The 26950-nt window shown below is 35.7% G+C and overlaps 1 protein-coding gene across 1 annotated transcript in view; it reads left to right on the top strand.

Annotated features, from left to right (window-relative positions):
• The first annotated feature begins 1055 nt into the window (after positions 1 to 1055).
• The window catches only part of SHCBP1L (SHC binding and spindle associated 1 like), a 43920-nt gene continuing 18025 nt past the window's right edge, over positions 1056 to 26950 (top strand). The window contains exons 1-6 of the mRNA XM_068538412.1: positions 1056 to 1463; positions 3005 to 3154; positions 11218 to 11432; positions 12359 to 12445; positions 12523 to 12741; positions 22948 to 23053. Coding sequence (XP_068394513.1) covers positions 1056 to 1463; positions 3005 to 3154; positions 11218 to 11432; positions 12359 to 12445; positions 12523 to 12741; positions 22948 to 23053 — 1185 coding nt within the window. The remainder of the gene's footprint in view (positions 1464 to 3004; positions 3155 to 11217; positions 11433 to 12358; positions 12446 to 12522; positions 12742 to 22947; positions 23054 to 26950) is intronic.

The following is a 26950-nucleotide window of genomic DNA, read 5'->3' as shown; positions in this document are numbered from 1 at the left end:
TTCCCTGAACTATAGTTACACGATATTAATACTAATGTTTTCCTTAAAATAAACTCCAAGTTTAACACAGTGTCCTTCCAGATCAGGGGGAAGGCAGGCAGGTGTTTTCCCAATGGTGTTACTCTCCATGGGAGCTGTCAGCCCCAATACAGTATTTCACAGCTAGACTGTAAACAAAAGTTATTCCAGTTGGCTCAACGTACATTCAATAGCAAAATCACAGAAACGAATGGTCTCTGTTCTCCAAAGTATTATCTTGAGCAGACTTTTATTGTGAAAGTGTTTATAGTTTGCGCACATTACTCCCAGCTGGAAATTTGCGTCCAGTTTAACAGTTACATAATATAATCTTTCACGTGAGAATTTTAAGCAACACAATAGGGGCATGAAAATAGACTAACCTATCCTTCTTGGCAGAAAGTGTCTTGCTTAAAATGTAAAAGAAATTTTATTTGGGGAACCCTGTGAATATGTTGGAGGAAACCTAGGTCGTTGGATTTGACACTGGAGTTTCCTCTAGTAATAACCAGAAAGTTGTAGTTACCGTCATCACCCAGTATAAAAATAAATTTTCCTCCAGGCTGTGTTTGTGCAGACACGTGTGTGTAGAGGGTTAGGTCCCACCTACATTCGTTAGGTCATGAGGACCTGAAGGGTGATGCACAATCACCCTGAAAACGTGTGAGGACCCTATGAAAACCCTCCATGGGGAGAGAATTCTGTCTCTGGATGGTTCTGAGGTGAGCAGGGTGACGTTAGAGCCAGCGCCCGCGGAGTGGGCATCATCTAGTGGCGCCCCTCCCCCACCCGCCAAGAGCTGGCCCAGAACCTTCCTTCCCCCCCTCCCCGCCCCGTCGCGCCCCACAGTATCCCTACCCACCTCCAAGCCCCAGAACCACCCGCGACACCCGGACCCGCGCCCACCACCCCATCCCCCAACTCCCTCCGGGCGGGCTCCCCTCGAGCCGCCGCGCTCGTTGCTCACCCATTGGCTCGCGCGATCCGGGCGGGAAAAGCGACTAACGGCTGCCGCTGGCCCGCAGGGTGCTGAGGAGATGGCGTCGGGATCCAGAGCCACGGTGCCTGAAGACTCGGACCGAACCGTCAGCCCCGGCCGGCGAGGCGAGAAGGCTGTCTCCGCGCTCACCGGGGACTCGGTGGAGGCGGGGACCCTGAAGAGCGCCGCGTCTGCCGTGCGGTCGGTGGTGGCCTCCCCTCGCCCCGTGAAGGGGAAAGCCGGCCGGGAGGCGGCCCAGCGGCGGCTCCAGCTCCTGCCGGGCTCTCAGGCCGAGGGCCGGGGACAGGGGCCCGAGGAGGAGGAAGAGGAGCCCCTTGTCTCAGTGCCGGAGGAGGATGACGGGAAGGCGCAGCCACTGCCCCCAGTCTGCGTGTCCGCCATGAGGGGGATGTGGCGGGAGGAGAAGGTGGCGCTGTATTGCGACGAGGTGCTGCAGGGCTGCAAGGTGAGGAGAAGGAGAAGAAAACGGACGGGAATCCAGCACCGAGGGACTCGGGGCCTCCTCCTATGCTGACGGGGGTACAGAGGGCACAAAGAAACCCTGCGTTTCAAAAAGTAAATTTACTCCACACTTCCAGGGCTTCCACCTTGTTAGAGGTTCCCAGGCCCTGTTAAAGGAGTTCCAATTCGATTTTCCTTCAAACAGATCACACAGTGTTTTCTGGTTTTCTGAGAGGTTATCAGTGCGCAGGTGTGCATCTTTGTGTTTTCGTTAACAATCTGTGCCCAAGCATAAGGATAAGATTACTTAGCCTTGACTTTTACACTACAATAACTCAGAACGTTTACACTTTAAGGGTGGTTCCCAGCCATCAGTCTAGGATGTGGAATGAGGTTTTGTAAAGAAGATACATACCTGGTAACACTGAATAGAGCAAATATTGTTTCTTATAACCTGTTTTTTTTTTTTTTTAAGTTATAGCAGAAGAATTTGTGTACAAGGATTTCATTGCACCGATGTTTATAAAATTTAAAAACTAGAAACTAAATTTCCAACTATGGGGGCTGTAAAGAACTTGTGGTGGCTTCATGTAATGGAAAACCATGCAGCTGTAAAAATTATGTTTTCAGAAACTATAGATATGCTTATGCTATAATGTTAAGGGAAAAAAATCAGAAGACAAAACATATGCTTCATATGTATGGATGAATATATGCATAGAAAAAAGACTGGAAGGCAATGCACCAAAATATCAACAACGGTTATTCTGGCTGTCAGGGTTAGGGGTGGTTTTTGTTTTCCTTATATTATCTGTACTTTGCAGATTTTCTGTAGGTTAACCATATTTTATAATCAGAAGAAAAAATTTAAAAATACTGTTACCATAAAACTAGAATGGTATTTAATGACCAACTTATATTTGATATTCAGGGTTGGAGAAGGCTAGACCTCTTAAAGGCAATTGAAAAACATTTATATAAATCACAGTGTCATTAATCAGTCAGGGTCTAATGACTGAGTTTCAAAATAGTTTAGATTATCATCCTGAGGTCGCTGAATTGAAATGTAGAAAATCAAATGGGCAGATATTTCTTGAATGCTTAATATGCTCATTTGTTTTATAGAGTGGATTTCTATTTTAAATTTTTATGTACTGAATAAATTTTAAATAAAGTCAATAAATCTTTAAAGTTCAGAAAAAATCATTACTAAGTTTTTTAACATGATAATAACTATGTTTTTATATGTATAATAACAGTATACTTTTTGCTCAGTTGATTAATAAAACAAATTACTTAAAACATAATAAGTAGATGTCTCGTCTCTGAATTACTCTATTGAATGAATAGATCTCTTTTAAATTTATTTTAATTTTTTAATGTTTCTATTTTCCATTAAATATAGATTCAGTTAAAAGTCTATTATTTCCCAGGTTTTTCATTATTTAAGGGTATATTCGTTTCATATTTAAATAGAAATCAGTAAAAATATATATAAATCTATAATTTCATATATTTATATGTATCTATTTTTTCTTTTGCTAGGCAGAAGATGCTGATGATGCTATAAGTAAATACCTGTCAGAAAAATTAAAGTTGAAAGGCACATGGCTTGGAGTCTGGAAAACTAATCCTGAGTTATTCTTTGTGAAATATGAAGAAGCTTCTATTTCTTTTGTTGGTATACTGGTTGAGGTAAATAATTTTCACCTGATCCGTGTTCTTTGAGTGAAATTATCAGTTCTTTTTAAGATCAAAATGTAACCTTATTAATTTGAGGCTTTGATACTTAAACAAAGGTTGACAAAAGTTTACTTCTATTTTAAGTTTCTAAGCAAATTAATAGTGTAAAAAGAAGGTAAGGAGGGATATTAGCACCCATTTACCTATAAACAGTTGTCATTAAATCAAATCTAGTAGTATTACATAATATTTATTAGCCTAGTTTCAATTGCTCAAGTAACATAAAAATAACTAAAGTGCATTTCTTAAAATTTAGTAACTTAGGCTTTAATTAACTTGGGCCTTTTTTCCCCGTCATTTCTCTTTAATCTTCATTTATCTGAATTATGAGGTTTAGTTACATTAGGAAAGAAAAAAATAGATCAGAAAACTATTGGTAAAATTTGAAATATTTTCCTGTGAAAAGTGCCCTTTTAGTATAATACATCCACTTCCAAACCTTCAGCTGATACAATTTTGCTTTTATAGGTCTATACGTTAAATATTGTAGCATATTTGACATCATAAATTCGATTCCCTTAAAGGTTAATTATCCTTGTATAGAAATCAATATTTACAATCACAAATGGTACCCCTGTTTCAGATAGATATTTCAAATCTGTGGTTTCGGTGACAAGAAAAATTTGTCTTTGAAACTCATTACATTGCACACTGCCTGAAAACAGTTCAATTCTGTGTTATATGGAAAAGTAAATTAGTGGTATTTTTACAGTAAAGGATGGCATATTTTCAGTCATAGATGCTACAAAAGAATATGAAAGTCTTGGGATTAATTTTCTAATAATACTCTATTTTTAGTGGTTCTTTGAGGTTTGACCAACTTCAGATTTTGAGTAGATTTTGCCTAGAACTTTCATAACTTCTTTGGACTTTTTTCATGTGGATAAAATAAGAGAAGGTGGACTCTATAGTATCTTAAAAAATTTTTTTAACAGTATAAGTTTGGGTTTTTTCAGTCAAGTTTTATGAGGAAGTCCCACATATACAACATATTAAAGTGGAACATTTCTGATTGAAATGAGGGATGGTATCATAGCAATTGCTTGGCTTCTCTCTCAACATCACATGATAGCCCCTACATTCCATAAAACTTTTCAAGATCCCTAAAGTTACATGGAAACTCACTGGATTAGGTTATCCAAAAATTCTGTCAAGTTCTAAGATTTTACATGCAATATATTTGCTCTCTTCCCTATTCCAAAAATAACAAACAAGATTACACATAATTAGATTGCTTTAAAATCCTCTAGGAAATGCTAAGGTCCTTTAAACATTAGAAAGATGGGAAGAAAAGCGAGAACAGAAGAAAAGCAGAATAATGTATTGGCAGATTCTAATTCTTTGCATTACAAGGCATTGAGACTAGCTCTTGGGACCTCTTAAGATTGTGCTGCACAATTCAGATTTGGTGGTTTTGTCTGCCTCTACTTCTTTAGTCTTACTTGGATTGAAATATCAACAGTGCTATATAATGCTCCTTGTTCTGAAGTCACAATAATTTATTCCTATGGACCTCAATCTCTGGCTTTAGCTTTAGATGCTATATTAGGTTTTCTATTGCTGCTGCAACAAATTACCACAAATTTGGTGCCTTAATATAAATTTGTTATTTTACAATTCTATAGGAAAGAAATCTGACATGGGACTAATTGGGCTAAAATCAAGGAGTAGACAGGGCTCATTCCTTTCTGGAAGCTCTAGGGGAAAATCTGTTTCCTTGTCTTTTCCCGCCTTTATAAGGTACCTGCATTCCATGACTTGTGGCCCCTGTTATCCATTTTCAAAGTCCTTCTCACACTATCTCTCCAGTTCCCTACAGTTTAGAAAGGTGCTTCCATTTTAAAAGACTCATGATTAGAATGAGCCCAACTGGGTAATCCAAGAGAACTTCCCAATCTCAATTCCTTAACCGTAATTACATCTGCAAAGTCCCTGTTGCCTTGTAAAGTAATATATTCACAGGTTCTAAGTATTAGGGGACCATTTGAGGGCCATTATTCTGCCTAATACAGATCCATACAACAAAGAAAAAAAGCTTGGAAATATAATATTTGATTGGAAGGAAATCTAGCATATCCTTCATCTTTGTTACAAAGTGGGCCAAATATTAAGGAAACTTTTTTATAACCTCTGTAGAAAGCAATTTGGTAAAATATATTAAGAATTTTAAAACAGTTTATTTGTTGTAAGTCAGTTATTTCTCAATAAAACTGGAAGAAATAAAAATAGTAATAAATAAATAGACCCCACTGCACAGAAAAATAAATAAAAATTAAAATTAAAATGTTCATTTTATTTCTAGAAATTCATTCTATAGAAATCATAAATGTAGAAAAAGATTTATGTATTTAAGGTAATCAAGTGATATTTATAAAATTAAAAATTGGGAAGACCATAAAAGTTTAATAATAGGATACAGATCAAATAAATGATAATATATTCATAAGATAGAATATCATGTAGTTATAAAACTTATGTTAACCAAAAAACTCTTAATGATTTAGAACGTGCTCATTGTGTACATAAAGTAAAACAGAAGACACAAAACTAAATATACAGTATGATCCAACGAAGTACATAGGAATAAAACTGGAAGATAAAGAGCAAAAGGTTAACAATGGTTATCTCTGATGACAGAATTTTGGTTGAGTTTTAAAAATTTTGTAAAAAAAGCATGTCTAGTCACCATCAATAATTTCTTGGACAACATGCTTTAAAATTTTGTTTATATCCCTTGATGAAGGCTTAGAGAATCTTTAATTTGCAGATGTTTAAGGGAATTCTCAGTGGATTCTGGAAATTGGTTATTTACCTGATTCTGCTACATCATAGTTGTAAAGAGGAAATAGTAACTTTGAGCTGTGCTCAATATTCACAGCTTGCATCGTGGCTATTTCCACACACTCCCAACTCCAGTAATAAGCTCGTTGGTTCTAAAGCCTGTTTTAAAACTTGGTGATGTCTAGACCTGCTGGACAGCTTTTGGGATCTCCCTCCATCATCATCGTAGAAATTTCTTTCATCATTCTCTTGTGTAAATAACCTATTTCCCCAAATTCCTTTTTTCTTAGTTTATTCTCTCATTTTGGTCAAGGATCTTATCCTAATAGCTTCATGGGTAAGGACACAAAGTAGATAAAATTTCTGTGATACTGTGTGCTTGAAAATATCTTTACAGATCTTCAAGTTTATTTGACAGATTAACTGGGTACACAAATTCTAGGTTTGATTTCATGCCCAGAATTTGTAAAATTCTATTCCATTGTCTTCAAACTTCCAGTGTTGCTGGTTGAGAATCCAGTGTCACTGATTCTTTGATGATATATATATATATATCTCTCTATATAAATATATATATAGATATAAAATATATGTATATATTTTTGTGGCTGTGTTGAGCCTTCATTGCTGCATGTGGGCTTTCTCTAGTTGCAGTGAGCAGGGGCTACTCTTCGTTATGGTGCGCAGGCTTCTCATTGCAGTGGCTTCTCTTGTTGTGGAGCAACAGGCTCTAGGCTCGTGGGCTTCAGTAGTTGCGGTGCGTGGGCTCAGCAGTTGTGGCTCGTGGGCTCTAGAGTGCAGGCTCAGTAGTTGTGGCACATGGGCTTAGGTGCTCTGTGGCATGTGGGATCTTCCTGGACCAGCACTCAAACCCGTGTCCCCTGCATTGGCAGGCGGACTCTTAACCACTGTGCCACTAGGGAAGTCCAGATGATATATTTTTTTCTGTCTGAAAACTTGTAGTATCTTCTCTTATAGTATTGTCCCCAGAGCCCTCCACCAAAATGATAGCAAAGGAATTTTTTAAAAGGTACCCAAGGACAAGAGATAGAAAAGGAGACAATAGCAACACAATTTAGAAGGTGTAAAACATATAAATAAATGACAACTGACTTAGTAGAGCTAAGAAAGTTGAATTCTGTTTACAGCAGGGAAAGCCGAAGGAAAAAAAAAAAAACACATGATTTACACTGAATAACTCCAAAGGCTTAGGAATTGACTGTACTTAGAACTTGAACTGGGTTGAAGATGGAGCTTGAATTCAAGAAGAATTGCTTGAAAGCTATTTAAGAAACAGAGACTTCCCTTCCAGGAAGATGGAGTAGACAAACTTTTCCCTATTCTTCCTATCAAGTACAGCTAAAAACCCTGGATTATATGTATAAATAAACATAAGACTCTGAAAGTTGGAGAGAAGGCAGATTGTCTAGGGACCTTGTGACACAAGGAACGACATGATGATGAGTTCCCTGGGCTTTGCTTCATATATCCTAGACTGTGTACCAGAGGAGCTGGAAATCTGGAAACACCAACAGGTGTAGGAAAAAAAATAAAAAATTCCCCTCAAAAGCCTGCTTTCTCTAGTCAAAGTCAGGAAAGGGACAGCCAAACAATACAGAAAAAAAACTGCTGCTCTTCACTCCCATCTTGCAAGAAAAGACAAAGTGAAGAACCTACACTTCCACCCTTGCCAAGTTGTAACAAGGCACACTAACCCCACTCCCAGAGTGGTGTTAGAGAAGATCTAGTGGGAAGAAAATGGGGAGCTGGGTGATAAGGAACTTTCCCTGCCTCCCATGGTGTCAGTGTAGACTACATGGGAAGCCCAGACTACCACCCCCACTGGTAAAGGGACTCCTTCCACTCCCTGCAAGGATGGTGTCAGAAAAGGTCTAGTGAAGAATCAGAACTTTCACTACCACCCCCATGATGTTAGTGGAGACAATGTAGGGAGCAGTAATGAGGTGCTCTCCTCTCTCTCAGCCAGGGTGGTATCAGTGGAGGCCTAACAGAGAACCTGAACTCCCACCCCTGAATAGCAGTAATGAACAACCCCCTCACCCTCCAGTGTCAACAGAGGCTGAGCAGAGAATCTGGACTTCCATCCCCATCTGGCAGTAACAAAGCCCCTTTTCCATGCCAGATTGGTGTCAGAAGAGGACTGATAAAATAAAAGATTTAAATAAAATCAATACTCTCACAATGTAATACATAAGATGTCCAGGTTTTAATAGAAAATTACTTGTCATCACTCTCAATCACTTCTAAGACCCAGGAAGATCTCAACTTGAATGAGATAAACCAATAGACATCAACACTGAGATGACACAGATGTTAGAATGATCTGACAAGGATTTTAAAGCAGCCATCATAAAAATGCATCAATGAGCAATTATGAACACATGCGAAATGAAAAAATAGGTCTCGGCAAAGAAATAGAAAGTAAGTAAATGAAAGATATAAAGAAAATGAAATGAAAGATATAAAGGAAAACCAAAACAAAGTTTTAGAACTAAAACTAAAAAATATATAGTAACTGCAATTAAAAACTCAGTGGATGTGCTCAACAACAGAATGAAGACAGAGGAAACAATCAGTAAACTTGAAAGTAGAATAATAGAAATGACCTAACTGAACACCTGAGAGAAAATAGATGAAAAAAACCCCTAAAACCAAAAAACAAACAAACAAAAAATGGAGCCTCAGGGCCATGTTAGACTATAACAATTCATGTCTTCAGAGTCCTAGAAGAAAAGATTGGGCTGAAAAAAATATTCAAAGAAATAATGGCTGAAATTCCCCAAATTTAGCAAAAGACATAAACCTACAGATTTAAGAAGCTGGCTTGAGAAGCATGGTTAAAGATGGGAGTATCCCACTGAAAAAAAGATTGTGATACTTCATTGGTACTGAACGTTAGGATCCTCTGCCTTCTACCCTGATTCTCCTTCTATAACACAGGCAGCTAAGGCATATGTCTCTAGGCATTAGAGTTGAAAGATTCTTCTATGATCAGTTCAAAAGAAAAGATCTAAAGATACTGATATATGAAGTTCCCATGGAAAGAGCCTGGGCAGAACATCTTACAGTGGATCCATAGTAGACTTGTTCCACACAGACCTTCCAATTACCTTTATAGTGCTCAACTCTTAAATATGAGCAGACAGCCAAGGGTCACCAGACATTTGAGGAAACTTTAATATCAAAACAGTGGTTAAAACAGCAGAAAAGAAGACATTTGGAAGAAACAGATGACAGGGAGAAGAAAAACACACACACATATATAAAACTATTAATATTCTCAGAAAGAAGAGACAAGCTAAAGCATTCATGAAACAAGAACTGGATCCTGTATGATGGGAAAATTCCAAGAAAGAAAGAGAGCTTTTGGAAAATAAAAATACAACAGCAAGTGAAAAACTGAATAGAAGGATTAGAAGCATTGGAAGATAAAGTGGAGTAAAATCTCCCATAAAGTAGAGCTGAAGGACTAAGAAATGGAAAGGAAAGAGGGGAGAGTAATTAGGGGATTGGGTCCAACATCCAATTAAATGTTCTAGAGAGAGAAAAGGAAGGAGGGAGGGAGGGAGGAAAGGAAGAGGAGAAGGAGAGAGAGAGAGAAATAGGAAGAGGAGAAAACAAGAACAACAGACAGAGGAAAGAAAATTGTCAAGTTGTGAAAGTTTCCTAGAACAAAAGGACATGAATTTCTAGATTGAAAAGGCCCACTGAATGTCTAGCACATAGTGAAATTTGAGAACACGAGGGCCCCAGAGAAGGTTGAGCAGGATTACAGAGAGAAAAACAATAAGTTCATATAAATGATCAAGAGGCAGAATAGCATTGGACTTCTCAAAAGTAAGTTCTTAACTTTAAAAGGCTATGTAAGTATATTGTCAACAAAAGTGATATCCTAACCTAGAATTCTATACCCAGTCACACTATCAGTTAAGTAAAAGAGTAGAAAAAATTTTCTCTTTTCAAGGATGTCATATAGTATACAGCCTTTTCAGGTTGGTTTCTTTCACTTAGTAATATGCATTTAAGGTTCCTCCATGTCCTTTCATGGCTTGATGGCTCATTCCTTTTTAGCACTGAATAATATTCCATTTCCTGGATGTACCACAGTTTATTTATCCATTCATCTACTGAAGGGCATCTTGGTTGTTTCCAAGTTTTGGCAGTTATGAATAAAGCTGCTATAAGTAGCATTAGGTAAATAAAATCTACTTAAAAATAAACAATTTTATTGGAGATGTACTTGAAAACGTTTAAAATTGATTATTGGAAGTGTATTTTTTTTCAGCTTTATTGAGGTATAACTAACAAAATTGTAGGATAGGGTGTATAACATGATGATTTTATATATATATATGTATATATACCCATATACATTGTGAAAGGATTACCTTCATCAAGTTAATTAACATATCCATCACCTCACATATTTACCACCCCCCCTTATTTGGTGAAAACATTTAAGTTCTCTCTTAGGAAATTTCAAATATATACTACAGTATTGTCAACTATAGTCACTATGCTATATATTAGATCCTCAGACCTTATTCACCTTATAGCTGAAAGTTTGTACCCTTTTACCAACTTGTGTAATTTTAAATTTTGTGTTAATACTTAGCATAATTTATTAATTTTTAAAGCTACTGTCAACTCAGTGGTTCTCAAGCACTGATTTTCAGACATGCTGGAGGTTATCACTCTATTGTGGTGAAATGAGACAAGTAAGCACAATATAGTGTGTTGTTTATGAAGCTAAATTTATTCAACCTAAGGACTTTACCTTTTTTCTTCAGGACTTCATTTTTTGATTATGTCCATTCTACTTTTTTTGGTACTTTATTAGCCTTTCTTTTAAAAATAATGTAATATAGATAGTAGGATTTTTAAAAACATACTTTTATGGCAAAATTAGTCCAAAAACTTTTTTTAATACTACTGTTTTATAAAATCCCAAAGTCTGGCAACTCAAACTTAGAAATAATGTGGGAGATAGGCAATTCCTCTCATGAACCTTAAAATTAATGTTGTTTAAGAATTAGTTTGAAAAATTGTGTTGATATTTTATTCACTATTGATCTATTATTATTATGTATGTTGATTGTTAGAGAAGTCATAAAAATTTAAAAGAAGAAATTTTATGAGTAGGTCATATTTGAGAAAGAATTCTTGTGGTTTACTTTCATTTATAATTACAAATTTTATAATATTTATCTTAGGTAACTTGTAAACTACGCCAAAGCTCATCATCTTGTTTCAAAGTTACTGTTTCTGTTGCTGAGCCCTTTTCTTCTAACATTGCAAATATTCCAAGGGATTTGGTCGATGAGATTTTGGAAGAACTAGAGCATAGTGTGCCTCTGTTGGAAGTGTACCCTGTTGAAGGCCAAGATTCTGATTTACATGATATTGCTTTGGCCTTGGAAGTTGTAAGGTATTAGAGGTTTTTTTCTTCTGAAAGTTCAAGTTCTCATATTCAAAAAGTTAATTTAATATGTAAGTCTTGTTCATATAGGCACTTTATTTAACTTTTACTCACTGCTGAATTCAATTTTTCTATTTTTAATGAACATACTTGTAACTTTTACTTAAATCGTTCTCTGTTGTGGAAGTAATATATATGGGCAGTAAGTTTGCTGTTTTTTGATCTTGCATTTTACAAAAATTGAATTTTAAACAGTTCTAGAGATAAGTAATGCTAAATTCTAGGGAATTCCCTGGCAGTTGAGTGGTTAGGACTCAGTGCTTTCATTGCTGGGGCCCAGGTTCAATCCCTGGTCGGGGAACTAAGATTGGGGCAGCTGCACGGCGCAGCCAAAAAAAAACCAAAATCCAAAAAACAAAACCACTAAATTCTGTTCATATTTAAGCATCTTAAATATATTAGATTTCATTTTTCACATTTAAAGGCATTACAAATACCTGATGTCATCATCCCCATTGTGACTGCTTCTTACAAGTTGATACAATTTGAGAGAAGCTATACATAAGCATAATACAGAATATTGGGGGCATGTTTTTGTTTTCCTAATGCTCCCCCCAATATAAAAATATGATGATATCTCAAGTATTATTTCTTTGGTAAACAAAATCATAGCCACAATCTGTGAAATGTGGAACATGAATTTTACAATCCCACTTCAAGAAACATTATCTTATCTGTAGTAACTTGAAATAGAATGCAGATCATCTAATGTATAAAGTTTTACTTTTAATATTAGTTCACTGAAAGATCATTTTGAAATATTTTTCTTAACAATTAAGATTCATATAAAGATATCTGACATCAGAATGTCTTTTTAATTCTAAACATGTACTGGCTGATTTTGATCACTGTCATCTCAATTTGATTTATCATAGGTTTTTTTATGACTTTCTTTGGAGGGACTGGGATGATGAAGAAAGTTGTGAGAATTATACTGCTTTGATTGAAGAAAGAATTAATTTGTAAGTATAGTTAAATAGTTAAAAACATTCATCACATTATGTAAGATAAACATTGTAACTATACCGATACTTTTCAGGTGGTGTGATATACAAGATGGAACAATACCTGGTCCTATTGCACAACGTTTCAAAAAAACTTTGGAGAAGTATAAAAACAAGCGAATTGAGCTCATTGAGTATCAGAGCAATATTAAAGAAGATCCATCTGCAGCAGAGGCTGTTGAATGCTGGAAAAAGTACTATGAGATAGTAATGCTCTGCGGATTATTGAAAATGTGGGAAGATTTACGCCTCAGGTAATAATTTGTTCTATTTTAAATGGAAACAAAAAGATGGCATGGTCATTCTTTTATCATATCACTTGTCATATATGTTACCCTAATTGAAATAGATTATAAAAGTAGATGTCCAATTTATAAGCACAGGTGCAACTACCAATATTGGAAAATTATTTTTATATTAGCTGAATTCACTGAAATCATTGTTTTGGGTTTTTTTGATGAAAAAAATCTCATAAATCTAGTCCTTTCCTTACCTTTCTTCTTTACCTTCTTAATTTTGGCCAAAGCATAAGAAAAGAGTAAGTAGATGTCATCCACGTATAAAATGAAAAGTAGAGAGAGAGTTGACTAATTTGGCTGCCTCATAATTTCTTTTCTATCCAAAATAAGTTGATAAGTTTTTTTGATGTTAAATAAAATAATGCAGATTTAACCGGCATCATTCTCCAGAATACTTCAGAATGTATTAAAATGTTTTTACATTACTGTGCAGTAAAGTATATATTTCTGTCTTTGTTTGAAATAGAGGGGAAAGAGGAATTCTTGCTCATGACCCCAAAATTAATGGAAAATCTTGATTGGAGCCAAAGGACTTCTGGCTATTTCATACTAAGTTGTTAAGCTCCTTCCTTTGTGTTCCACCTTTACTCATTCTTTGCCTTAGGAATTCTGAGCCATATTTTACTTGTCTAACAATTAATTATTAGCCTAAATATTTTCTTTTTCTATTTTCTTTCAAGTTTGACCTTTTTTTAAAAAAAAAAAAATATTTATTTGGTTGTGCCGGGTCTTAGTTGCGGCATGCGAACTCTTAGTTGTAGTGCACATGTGGGATCTAGTTCCCTGACCAGGGATTGAACCCAGGCCCCTGCATTGGGAGCGTGGAGTCTTAACCACTGCACCACCAGGGAAGTCCCCAAGTTTGCCCTTTTTAAAAATCACTAAGAATCTCATTCTAGTGCCCATTTTTGATGTTTCATTGTTATTGGGATTCCTGTGTAACAAAACCTTAGGATTACTTTGGGGAATCAATATAGATAAGATTTTTGAAATCCACTTATCTAGAAATCCAGATTCAATGAAAGTTGAATTTTAATACAAGTTATCATCACTAGACTTTATATTCTAATGGTATAGGGCAACACAGAGTCCTCTCATCTTAAAAGTTATAATCACAGAGAATCTTATTCCAGGGATGGTGGAGTGAGTTAATTGGTCAAACCCTTCCATAGATAGCAATTATAATATCTGGCAAAATATATTAAAAGTCTCCAAATATTTTAAGGCACTATGAAATGACCAAAAGCAGCAGCAACCAGAAAAGTTTATCCTTGGAATGGGTAAGAAATGGGAACTTGTGGCATTCTGGTCTGAGGGTCATCACCAGTTCTCATAGCCCAGGCAGCAAAAAAAATGGCATCTTACTTTCAAGGTGACAAAAGACAGTGCTGGCAGAGCAGCTGGAAATTTAGTTGGGATAGTCTGAAAGTGAGAGAGCTGCAAAAGGAGTGAGACCCAAAATTTGAGCATAAACTCTGCTCAGATCATTGGCTGTCCACTAAACTTTGCTAGCAATGGCAGGGGAGAGAAATCTGGGAACCCTGCTAAATAAGGAAGTATAAGAGCGAAACATGGAAGTTGAGAGAACTGAGCAGAGATGTCAGCTGCTACATACCTCAAGGAAAACGTTTTGGATTTTGAGGCCAGGCAAGTTAACTGCCTGCTAAAATACAAGACTAACAATCCTCAGAAGAACATAACACAGAGTTACCAGAATATATTATCCAAAATCTCCAGTGTTCAACCCAAAATTAATAGATATGCAAAGAAACCAGAAATTTAGATCTATCCTCAGGAAAAAAAGAAGTTAATAGAATCTGATTTTGGGTGGGCCCAGATGTTAGATTTGTCAGACAAAGACTTCAAAGCAGCTGTTATAACTATATCAGAGAACTAAAGGAAAGCATAGCGTTAATAAGTATACAGAGAATCTCAACAGAGAAATGAAAACTATAAAATAGAACCAAGGATTTCCAGATTCAGCTCTGACATGCAAAGAGCTTGTGAGTTATCATTCCTATCCTTACAACAAGAAAAAAGCTGAACAAACTTGAAAATTACTTTCTTGGAACCATCAGAGAACTGAGGTCACAGGACAAACTGCCACCCTGAAATCTGGAGAAAGGTAAGAGTCACAGCTAAGATCTGCTTACCTTGAACAGAACCCACTAGAGCCATAAATTGTAAAAGACTTAAATGGTGATTTTGATAGATTGCTGGAGGCTGAATGTTAACGAGTATGAGAGAAACTCCTGGGGAGCTGCAGCTCTTAGGGAGACCTCATACCTTTGTGGGGTTTTACCTCCAGGAGTCTCACTATGTTCTCAGGTGAAGAGCCAAGAAAGATCCCATTATGACTGTGGCAGGGTGAAGGGAAAAGTAACCATTGTGAAATATACCCCAAGCATTCTCCATAACAAAGATCTATTCTCCAGGGGAAAAGACTTTACCAGAGCTTTTTCCCACCGAGAGGAAGGGCATTTCCCTGACTCTAGCCCCATCTAGCCTTCTTGTCTGGGGAAAGAGGGGACTAAGAAACACTTGTGAAGGTCACAGTTTGGCAATATAGACTCAGTAAAAGCCTGATAATCAATCATAAGAATATAGAACACTTCCTCTCTGCCGAAACTTGAAACGATACCAACAGTATTCCAGTATAATAACTGGATTATAGTTAAAAGAGCTGTAAGACACAGACTCTTCCAAGAGTAGTTTTAAAGGAAGCCCAAAGATATATAGAGGAGACAGAAATATGTAAACTATAGGAATTTGAAGCCTCTGACACCTAAAGCTACAACAAACAAACACAGGCTACCTCCTGGTTAGATTAATATAAAACCTCACACTAAAAGCCTATCTACCTCACTTCCTATTAGCCAATACATCGTGCGTAGGTTTCAACAAAAAATTATAACATATGCTAAAAGGCAAGAAAAAACTAAGTCTGAAGAAGGAAAGCAAGCATCAGAACCAGACTCAAGTATGATTTTGGAATTAACCAAACAGGAAATTTAAAATAGCTATGATTGGGACTTCCCTGGCGGTCCAGTGGTTAGGACTGCGTGCTTCCACTGCAGGGGGCACAGGTTCAATCCCTGGTCAGGGAACTAAGATCCCGCATGCCATGCAGTATAGCCAAAAAAAAAAAAGCTATGATTAATATGTTAAGGACTTTAATGGAAAAAAGTACACAACCTGCAAGAACAGATGGATAATGTAAGCAGAAGATGGAATCTGTAAGAACAAATTAAAAGATCATGCTAGAAATCAAAGACACTGTAAATAGAAATGAAGAATACCTTTGAAGGGCTCACCAGTAGTGGGACACAACTGAGGAAAGAATCAGAAAGCTTGAAGATATGTCAATTGCATTGTCTCAAACTGAAATGCAAAGAGAAAAAATAATGAAAAAACAACAAAACATCCAAAAACTGTGGAACAGTTTCAAAGAATGTAGCATATGTGTAATTGGAATACCAGAAGAGAAAAAGGAAATGCAGCAGAAAAAAAATTTAAATTAATAATGGTGAAGTTTTTCCAAATTAAATGCAGACGCCAAACCACAGATTCAGGAAGCTTAGAGAACACCAAGCAGGATAAATACCCCAAAATTGTATAAATAGGCATATTATATTTAAACTGAAGAAAACCACAGATAAAGAAAAAATCTTGAAAGAAGCCTAGGGGGGTAAGGAAACCCTACCTATAGGTGAACAAGAATGAGAAATACAATGGGCTCCTTATAAGAAACCATGTAAACAAGATAATAGTGGAGTGAAATATTCAAAGTGTTGAAAGAAAACCACCATCCTAGAATTCTGTGTCTGGTGAAATTATCCTTCAAAAGTGAAGGGGAATAGCTTCCTTAGACCAAAAAAAAAAAAAAAAAAGAAGAGCAAACTAACAAAAACCAAAGGAATTTGTCACCAATAGATTGACCTTGCAAGAAAGGCTAAAGGAAGTTCTTCAGGGAGAAGAAAAATTATTAAAGGTCAGAAACTCAGATCTACTTATACAAAAGAAGAGCTTTGGAGGAGGAATAAATGAAGGTAAAATCTTTTCTTTTTCTTATTCTCAATAGATCTTGATCAATCTAAAAGATAACTATTTAAAGTAATAGTATTCATGATGGTATTGGGTGGTAATTGTGTATGGATTGGTTAAATAAGTGACAGTAATATCATAAGGGATGGGAGGGGAGAAATGGGAATACTCTGTTAAAAGGTACCTGTACTGTACATGAAGTAGTATAGTGTTATTTCATGGTGGACTTAGTTTAAAATGTATATTGCCATCTATAGGGCAAACACTAAAAAAACTTTTTAAAATAATTGATATGTTAAGAGGGAAGATAAAATGGAATCACTAAATGCTCAACTAAAACTAGAGGAGGCAAAAAAGGAGGTACAGCAAATAGAAAACTGTTGCAAGTGTAGTAGATATTAATTTAACGATATCAATAATTACTTTATTTTTAAAAATATTTATTGGGCTGCGCTGCGTCTTAGTTGTGGCACGCGGGATCTTTTTAGTTGTGGCACACGGGGTCTTTAGTTGCGGCATGCGACCTCTTAGTTGCAGCGTGTGGGATCTAGTTCCCTGACCTAGCATTGAACCCAGGCCCCCAGCATTGGGAGCATGGAGTCTTAGCCACTGGATCACCAGGGAAGTCCCTCAATAATTACTTTAAATGTGAATGATCTAAATACATAAATCAAAAGATAAGAGATTGTCAAAGTGGATAAAAAGACAAGATTCAACCATATGTCATCTACAAGAAACCCACTTTAAACATAAAGGCTAGAAATGTTCAAAGGAAAAGGTTAGAGAAAGATACTTCATGCTAACACAACCATTAAAAAGCTGGAGTAGCTATATTAATTTCAGACAAAGTAGGCTTTCAGAACCAGTAAAATTATCAGGAATTGCATAATGATAAATGGTTTGATTTTCCAAGAAGACATGGCAATCCTTAATGTGTGTATGCACCCAACAACAGAGAATCAAAGTATGTGAGGCAAAAACTGATAGAAATGCAAGGACAAATAGACAAATCCACTATTATAGTTGGAGACTTCAGCATTCCTTTTTCAATAGTTGATAGATCAAGCAATAATAATAATAGATCTAGAGGAGAATTCCTCTTATTGAAAAAGAACATTACAAAAACTCTACAGCTAACATCATACTGACTGGTGAGAAACTGTATGCTTTCCTTCTAGGAATAAGGCAAGAATATTTTCTCTAATCACTTTTATTCACCATCATACTAGAAGTCTTAGATAGTGCAATAGGACAAGAAATATAAATGAAAGGTATACAGGCTGGGAAGGAATAAATAAAACTCTTTACAGATGACATGGCTGTCTACATAGAAAATCCTAAATAACGACCACAATAACAAAAAAGTCTGGAACAAAAAATGAGTATAGCAAGTTCACAGGATGCAAGGTTAATATTCAAAAGTCAATTTCTTCCACCCCAATGTTCATAGCAACATTATTTATAATAGCCAAGATATGTAAGCAACCTAAGTCCATATAGATTCAATGGAATAGTACCCAGCCATATAAAGAATGAAATTTTGCAATTTGCAACAATATGGATGGACCTGGGGGTATTATGCTTAGTGAAATAAGTCAGACAGAGAAAAACAAATACTGTCTGTTATCACTTGTGTGTGGAATATAAAAAATAAAACAAACTGGTGACTATAACAAAAAAGAAAACAAACCTACAGATATAGAGAGCAAACTAGTGGTTACCAGTGGGGAGAGGAAAAGGGGGAGACACAAGATAGGGGTAGGGGATTAAGAGGTACACACTACTATGTATAAAATAAATAAGCTACAAGGATATATTGTACAGCACAGGGAATATAGCCAATATTTTATAATAACTATAAGTGAAGTATAATCCATAAAAATTTTGAATCATGTTGTACACCTGAAACTAATATAATATTGTAAATCAATAAACCTCAATGAAAAAGTCAATTGCTTCCTTATATACCAGGAACAATTTAGAATTCTAAAAAATACCACTTACAGTAGAGCCAAAAAAATGAAATACTTAGGTATAAATCTAACAAAATATGTATAGGATCTATATGTGAAAAACTATAAAACTATGATGACAGAAAAGAAAAGGTGATGTAAATAAATGAAGAGATATTCCATGTTCATGGATTGGAAGACTCAGTGTTGTTAAGATGTCAATTCTTTCCAACTTGATCTATAGATTCAATGCAATCCTAATGAAAATCCCAGCAAGCTATTTTGTAGATACCAACTACTTCTAAAATTTGTATGGAAAGGCAACAGCCTAAGATAGCCAACACAGTACCAAAGAAGAATAAAGTGGGAGTACTCATACTACCCAATTTTAAGGTTTACTATAAAGCTACAGTAATCAGAGGAGCATGGTATTGGTGAAGGAATAGACATATAGATCAATGGAACAGAATAGAGAGTCCATAAATGGATCTACACAAATATAGTTGACTGATTTTTGACAAAGGAAATTAAATAGAGAAAGGATATTCTTTTCAACAAATGGTGTTAGAATAATTGAATGTCCTTGTGCAAAAACATGAACTTAGACACAGACCTTACACCTTTCACAAAAAATTAACTCACAGTGATCCGTAGACCTAAATGTAAACAAACTAAGACTTCTAGAATAAAACAGGAGAAAATCTATGTGACTTTGGGTTTGGCAATGAGTTTTTATATACAACACCAAAAGTATGATCCATGAGAGAAAAAGATGATGAATTAGACTTCATTAAAATGAAAAACTTCTGCTCTGTGAAAGACACTGTTAAGGGAATGAAAAGATTAGCCATAGATTTGGAGAAAATATTTGCAAAACACATATCTTATAAAAGATTTGTATCTAGGGGAATTCCCTGGCAGTCCAGTGGTTAGGACTCTGTGCTTCCACTGCAGTGGGCACGGGTTTAATACCTGGTCAGGAACTAAGATCCTGCATGGTGTGTGGTGTGGCCAAAAAAAAAAGAGACATATCTAATATATAGATAGATAGATATAGATAGATCTCTTAAAATTCATAAGTAGCAAATAACCCAATTAAAAATGGGAAAAGGACTTAAACAGACACCTTACCAAAGAAAATATATAGATGGTGAATGGTAAATAAGCATATAAAAAGATGCTCAAGGGACTTCCCTGGTGGCGCAGTGTTTAAGAATCTGCCTGCAAATGCAGGGGACACAGGTTCAATCCCTGGTCCGGGAAGATCTCACATGCCACGGAGCAACTAAGCCCGTGTGCCACAACTACTGATCCTGCACTCTAGAGCCTGTGAGCCACAAATACTGAGCCCGCGTGCCACAACTACTGAAGCTTGCACACCCAGAGCCCATGCTCCACAACAAGAGAAGCCACCATGAGAAGCCCGCGCACCGCAGCAAAGAGTAGACCCCGCTCGCCACAACTAGAGAAAGCCCACACGCAGCAATGAAGACCCAACACAGCCAAAAATCAATAAATCAATAAATTAAAAAAAAGATGCTCAACATCATTTGTCATTAGGGAATTACAAATTAAAATGAGATCTCATTATAACCTATTAGAATGGCTAAATAAACAAAACAGAGCAAAAACCTGACAATACCAATTGCTGACAAGGATGTGGAGCAATAGGAACTCTCATTATTTATGGGAATACAGAGTAGTACAGCCTCTTTTGAAGATGGTTTGATAGTTTCTTAAAAGCTAAACTTATTCAAACCGTTGGTATTTACCCAAATAAGTTGAAAATATGAAAATATGAACAGAAATAAAAAGGATTATTAAGGAATAGTATGAGCAATTATATGCCAACAAATTAGATAACCTAGATCAAATGGACACAATCTACCAAAACTGACTCAAACAGAAACAGAAAATTTGAATGGACCTATAGCAAGTAGGGAGATTGAATTAGCAAATTTAAAAACTATCCACAAAGAAAAGCCAAGGACCAGATATCTTCACTGGTGAATTCTACCAAACATTTAAAGAAGAATTAACACCAATTTTTTTTTTTTTTACAAACTCTTCCAGAAAATAAAAAGAGAAGGGAACACCTCCCCAACTCATTCTATGAGGCCACTATCAATCACCCTGATACTAAAACTATAGAAAGACATAACAAGAAAACTACATAAACTATCCCATATAAATATAGATGCAAAATCCTCAGTAATACTTTAACAAACTGAGTCTAGCAACATATAAAAAGGATCATACATTATGACAAGTGGAGTTTATCCCAGGAGTGCAAGGTTGGTTTAACATATGAAAATAAATCAATGTAATACACAAAAAAGCCATATTATCATCTCAATTGTTATAGAAAAATCATTTGACAAAATTCAACACTCTTTCACGATAAAAATTCTCAAAAAGCTTGGAATAGCATGGATCTTTCTCAACCTGTTTGAGACCATCTATGAAAAACCTATAATTAACATCATACTCACTGATGAAAGAATGGATATTTCCCCACCTAAGATCAGGAACAAGACAAGGATGTCCATTCTTGTATTCAATCATACTAGAGTTTCTAGCCAGAGCGATAGGCAAGAAAAAGAAATAAAAGTCATCCAGATCAGAAAGGGAAAAGTAAAATTATCTGTACTTGCAGATGACATGCTTGTATATAGAAAATCCTATAATGAAATACTGTTCCATGCTATAAAGAAATAAATTGCTGATACACAAAATAACATGATGGATCTCAAAATAGTCTGACTGAAAAAAGCCAGACACAAGAGAGTACATAGCATATTCCATTTTAAAATTCCATTAAAAAATTCCAAGAAAGGGAAATCTATGACAGAAAGCAGATCAGTGGTTTTCTGGGAGTGGGTGTGGAGGATTGACTGCAAAGATGCATGAAGGAACTTATCAGTATGATGGGAATGTTCTGTATCTTTATTATGATTGAGTTAAATGGGTGTATACATTTGTGAAACCTCATAGAATGGTTCATTTAAAATGAGTGTCTGTTATGTAAATTATACCTTAATAAAGGTATAATTTTAAAAATCACATATACCTTTAATTTCAAAACTAGGATTGTATGATGAACTACTTATTTCCTGCATGCAAGATGCTTTACTCTTTGAGCAACTAGTAATTAGCTATACGGTGAAAAAAATGTATGAGTAGTTCTCTCAAAATCAAAACCAATTGCTTAAATAAGTATAAAAATGCTGAATGGGTTTGATTTTGAAATGTTAAATGAAACTTTTGCTTTGGAGGACATTGCTAGTATCTTAAAATTCAAAATGTAATAATTGGTGTCATAAATTCTTAGAAACAGTTTTCTGAAATTTTAAGCTTTACAAAAATATTAACAATTGAAATATAAGCTGAAAAATATTGGTATTAATGCTGCATCCCATTAGCATCAAGCAATAATCAAAGTGCTGCAGAGAACCCAAAAGATTACACCTAAGGAGACTACTGGTAAATATGTTGAAAAAGGAGTATCCCTTTTGGCTGACAGTAATGGTAAAAGTTATACTCAATTTTTTTTTTCTTTCTTTTGATGACACTTAAATGATTGATAGGAAACAGGAACTGTAAAGAAAAGCAGAAAGAAGAGAAAGAATGGAATTAACTAAAAGTGCTGAACATCAAACAGTTAAAAAGCAATGAAGAGGGAAGCTAGAATTGTTCTGCTGGGAGGCCAGCAGCCAACTATATCTATGGAGAACTTAACCTTTGAAACAAAAACAATCTGTTAAATGAACATAGTATCTCAAATTAGGCATGTCCCCAAACATTCTTATACCTCAGTATCACAGACATAACCTATCGCTGCTTCAAGTGTCTACAATTCAGTGGATTATGAAAGTACAATCAAGAAAATTTCTACTGTATTGAAAAGTTGAGATGACTGTAGTGGGTTGCATGCAGATTTTCATTAAAATGAAAAGATTTTAGAATTCAAAGGTTTAAACACTCAGTTATCTAAAAGATTTCAATTGTTCCATTGCTCTCAAGTTGCTCATTGCTCTCAAGAAGCTTAAAATTAGTGAAACCTATTTCTCAAAGATGCTTAGTACCAAGTTTTAATTTTCTAAGTAAGTATATGTTGAGTCTTTTTCATGTTAATTTAATCATAAATAAATGTTTTCAACTTCAGAGTTCATGGGCCTTTCTTTCCAAGAATTCTGAGGCGTAGGAAAGGAAAAAGAGACTTTGGAAAAACTATAACACATATCGTAGCAAAAGTGATGACTACTGACATGGTAAGAAATACACTGTTATTATTTGTTCATTTATATAGCTGCATATAATCAGAAAAGAAGCTCTTTGAAGGTTGGATTCTTATCTGACAGTAATGCCTTATTTCCTCCATTACGTCCAGCTCAGAGATTGGCAATTAATAGGTACTAAATAAATATATGTCAGCAACTATTTACAGAGTACTAGTCTTGTTGCCAGGTGCTATGCTAGTAGCTACGGGAGACAAATATGAGAAATACTGCATTTGAGGGAGATACGGTTTTGAACCAGACCCACAGTCTTGTTTCTTCCATACATTTGACAAGTTTGAATTATGGTGGAGATATGGACAAGTAAATAGGCTATTACAATTACAACACAAAATGATAAATGCTATGATAGGAGTATGTACAGAAGGCATATAATATGCGTACATAAGCCAGAGTTAGGAATTCTGGCAGTGCTGGCTGGAAGAAATAACCAGATGAAACCTGAAGGATGAGTGTAAATTTAACCAGCCCAAGAGGGGAAAGTGTTCTAAGTCACAGTAAATATTTCTATCTCATTTGACCTCTCAGTAGCATTTCACAGCTCTCTCCTTGGAATACTCTTTTTCACTGTCTTCTGTTACAATACTTTGCTGGTTTCAGTCACTCTAGTTTTTTTATCCTTCTGTCCTCTAAATGCTTGGAACTTATTTTTTTTCTGCACTATAATATCCCTAAGTGATTTATCTGATCTCTTCCCATGACTTCAGTTATATACACTGATAATCTAAAATGTGTATCCACAGCCCACATTTTTGTTCTGAGCCCCAAACCTATATGTCTAGCTGCCTATTACTCATCACCCCTTGATTACCTCATGAGTACTTCAACTCAGATGTCCACGATTAAATTCATGATCTTATCCATTGACTTGTTTATATTCTAGAGTTCTCTGTTTCAGTAAATGGCACCACTATCTACCCAGTTGATAATTACAATCTTCTGAGAGTTAGCCTAATCCTATCCCTCATCACCTTCATGTACCCTCTTTTATTCCTCATTAATACCATATCCTGGTGTACACCATGTTGTTTCAGAGAGCTACTGCACATCCTTTAGGTCTCAATTTAAATGTCATTTCCGTAGAAAAAGGCTTTCTCAACCTTCCAGAATACATTATACTACATATTCCCATGTACCCTGCACTTTCCCTTATTGGCACTTTTCCTTATCATGACTGTATTAAATACTTTTGTGGCTATCTATTGCATGTCTGTCTCTTTTACTAGAATATGAGCTTCTTGAGAGCAAGGGGTGTATGTTTACCATTCATCCAATCACCTAGCATGATGCTTAGCACGAGGTAGGTGCTGAGCATTTTTTGTTGAATTAGTAAATGAGTGCATGTTTGACAAGAGAGTATGGGGTATATGTGAACAACTAAAAGAAGTCCAGCAAGGATGGTGTTAAATACCTAGGAGGAGAGTGGTTAGAGATAAAGCTGGACTACTAGACTGGTCTTATCTGCTATTCTACCCATTTTTATTATTTTCAACAAAATTTAACTTTCCTTTGATTTGCTTATTAGATCAGATTTTCAATAACATTAATTATTCCACCAATTATATTTGTAAATATCTTTTAAAACATCATTGTAAAGTAAGGTATAGATTTTGCTTTTATCTCCAGCCTTTTAAAATATTTTTATTTTTACTTACCATTTTTTTGGTTTTAAATCTGTTTTTGGCTTTATTTTCCTATATGGCAGTAAGAAATTTCTTTGATTTTTATTCAGTGCTTTGCAACCCTGTCTTCATTTGTGTAAGTAAATATCCATGAACTTCAGAGGACAGGATAATGAGAGGAAGGCTACTCTGAGAAGGCAGTATCATCAACTTCCACTTTGCTTAGATCTTTGATTTTAGATTTACCTTTGAGGTTGACAAAATATTTTAATTTGACGGTAGTCACAGCTATGTACATGAACCTTTAACAATTTTCTCAACTTTGAAGATTCTTTACTTGGTGTTTTTCCTCCTCTATACTCTCTCCTTAAACAGTTTTATCCATGCCCATCATCTTTATGCTGGTGATCTTCACAAGTAGTATGGCAAAAAGGCATGGACTTTGTAGTCAGGTAAATAGCCTGTCTTGGGCAAGCTGCCTAACCTCTGAACCTCAATTTCTATTTGCAGAGTGCTTTAGAAAGAGAAAAAACTGTGTACTGTGCTGATGAGGAGGATGATCTCTGGAGCCAAACTGCCTGGATTCAGATTCTGGCTTTGGCACTTACTACTTATGTGATTTTCAACAAGTTATTTACCCATTTGTGCTTTAGTTCCTCATTTGTAAAATGGGGATAATACCTCATTCCCTTATTTATAGAGCTATGAGTGTTCCTTATTTATAGAGCTATGAAGATTAAATGAGTTCATATTTGTGATGTGCTTAGAATAATGGCCAGCACATAGTAAGTACTAAATAAATGTTTTATTACTACTATTACGGCTACCACCACCACTGACACCTTATAGGGTTTTTTGAGGATGAAATGAGATGCTATGTATAAAATACCTAGCAGTGTCTGGCACACAGTGGTTTTTCAGTAAATTCATTCCCTTTTCTCTTTCCCTTCTTGCTTGTATTCTTTGCTGACCAACATTACAACAAGCTCTTCTCAGCATCTTTACCTTATGTCTCACTAACATACAACAATCCTACATTTGAACTTATTAATTTTTTTTTAATTTTTGAATTTTATTTTATTTATTTTTTTATACAGCAGGTTCTTATTAGTCATCAATTTTATACACAGCAGTGTATACATGTCAATCCCAATCACCCAATTTAGCACACCACCATCCCCATCCCCCCGCGGCTTTTCCCCCTTGGTGTCAATACGTTTGTTCTCTACATCTGTGTCTCAACTTCTGCCCTGCAAACTGGTTCATCTGTACCATTTTTCTAGGTTCCACATACATGCATTAAAATACATTTGTTTTTCTCTTTCTGACTTACTTCACTCTGTATGACAGTCTCTAGATCCATCCACGTCTCAACAAATGACTCAATTTCATTCCTTTTTATGGCTAGGTAATATTCCATTGTATATATGTACCATGTCTTTATCCATTCGTCTGTCGATGGGCATTTAGGTTGCTTCCATGACCTGGCTATTGTAAATAGTGCTGCAATGAACATTGAGGAGCATGTGTCTTTTTGAATTATGGTTTTCTCTGGGTATATGCCCAGTAGTGGGATTGCTGGATCATATGGTAATTCTATTTTTAGTTTTGTAAGGAACCTCCATACTGTTCTCCATAGTGGCTGTATCAATTTACATTCCCACCAACAGTGCAAGAGGGTTCCCTTTTCTCCACATCCTCTCCAGCATTTGTTGTTTGTAGATTTTCTGTTGATGCCCATTCTAACTGGTGTGAGGTGATACCTCATTGTAGTTTTGATTTGCATTTCTCTAATAGTTAGTGATGTTGAGCAGCTTTTCATGTGCTTCTTGGCCATCCGTATGTCTTCTTTGGAGAAATGTCTATTTAGGTCTTCTGCCCATTTTTGGATTGGGTTGTTTGTTTCTTTAATATTGAGCTGCATGAGCTGTTTATATATTTTGGAGATTAATCCTTTGTCCGTTGATTCATTTGCAAATATTTTCTCCCATTCTGAGGGTTGTCTTTTCATCTTGTTAATGGTTTCCTTTGCTGTGCAAAAGCTTTTCAGTTTCATTAGGTCCCATTTGTTTATTTTTGTTTTTATTTCCATTACTCTAGGGGGTGGATCAAAAAAGATCTTGCTGTGATTTATGTCAAAGAGTGTTCTTCCTATGTTTTCCTCTAAGAGTTTAATAGTGTCCAGTCTTACATTTAGGTCTCAAATCCATTTTGAGTTTATTTTTGTGTATGGTGTTAGGGAGTGATC

Source organism: Eschrichtius robustus, chromosome 3 (genome assembly GCF_028021215.1).
Source record: "Eschrichtius robustus isolate mEscRob2 chromosome 3, mEscRob2.pri, whole genome shotgun sequence".
Classification (NCBI taxonomy): domain Eukaryota; kingdom Metazoa; phylum Chordata; class Mammalia; order Artiodactyla; family Eschrichtiidae; genus Eschrichtius; species Eschrichtius robustus.
The sequence above is the reverse complement of the archived record's forward strand: the minus strand, read 5'-3'. Positions and strand labels throughout refer to the sequence as shown.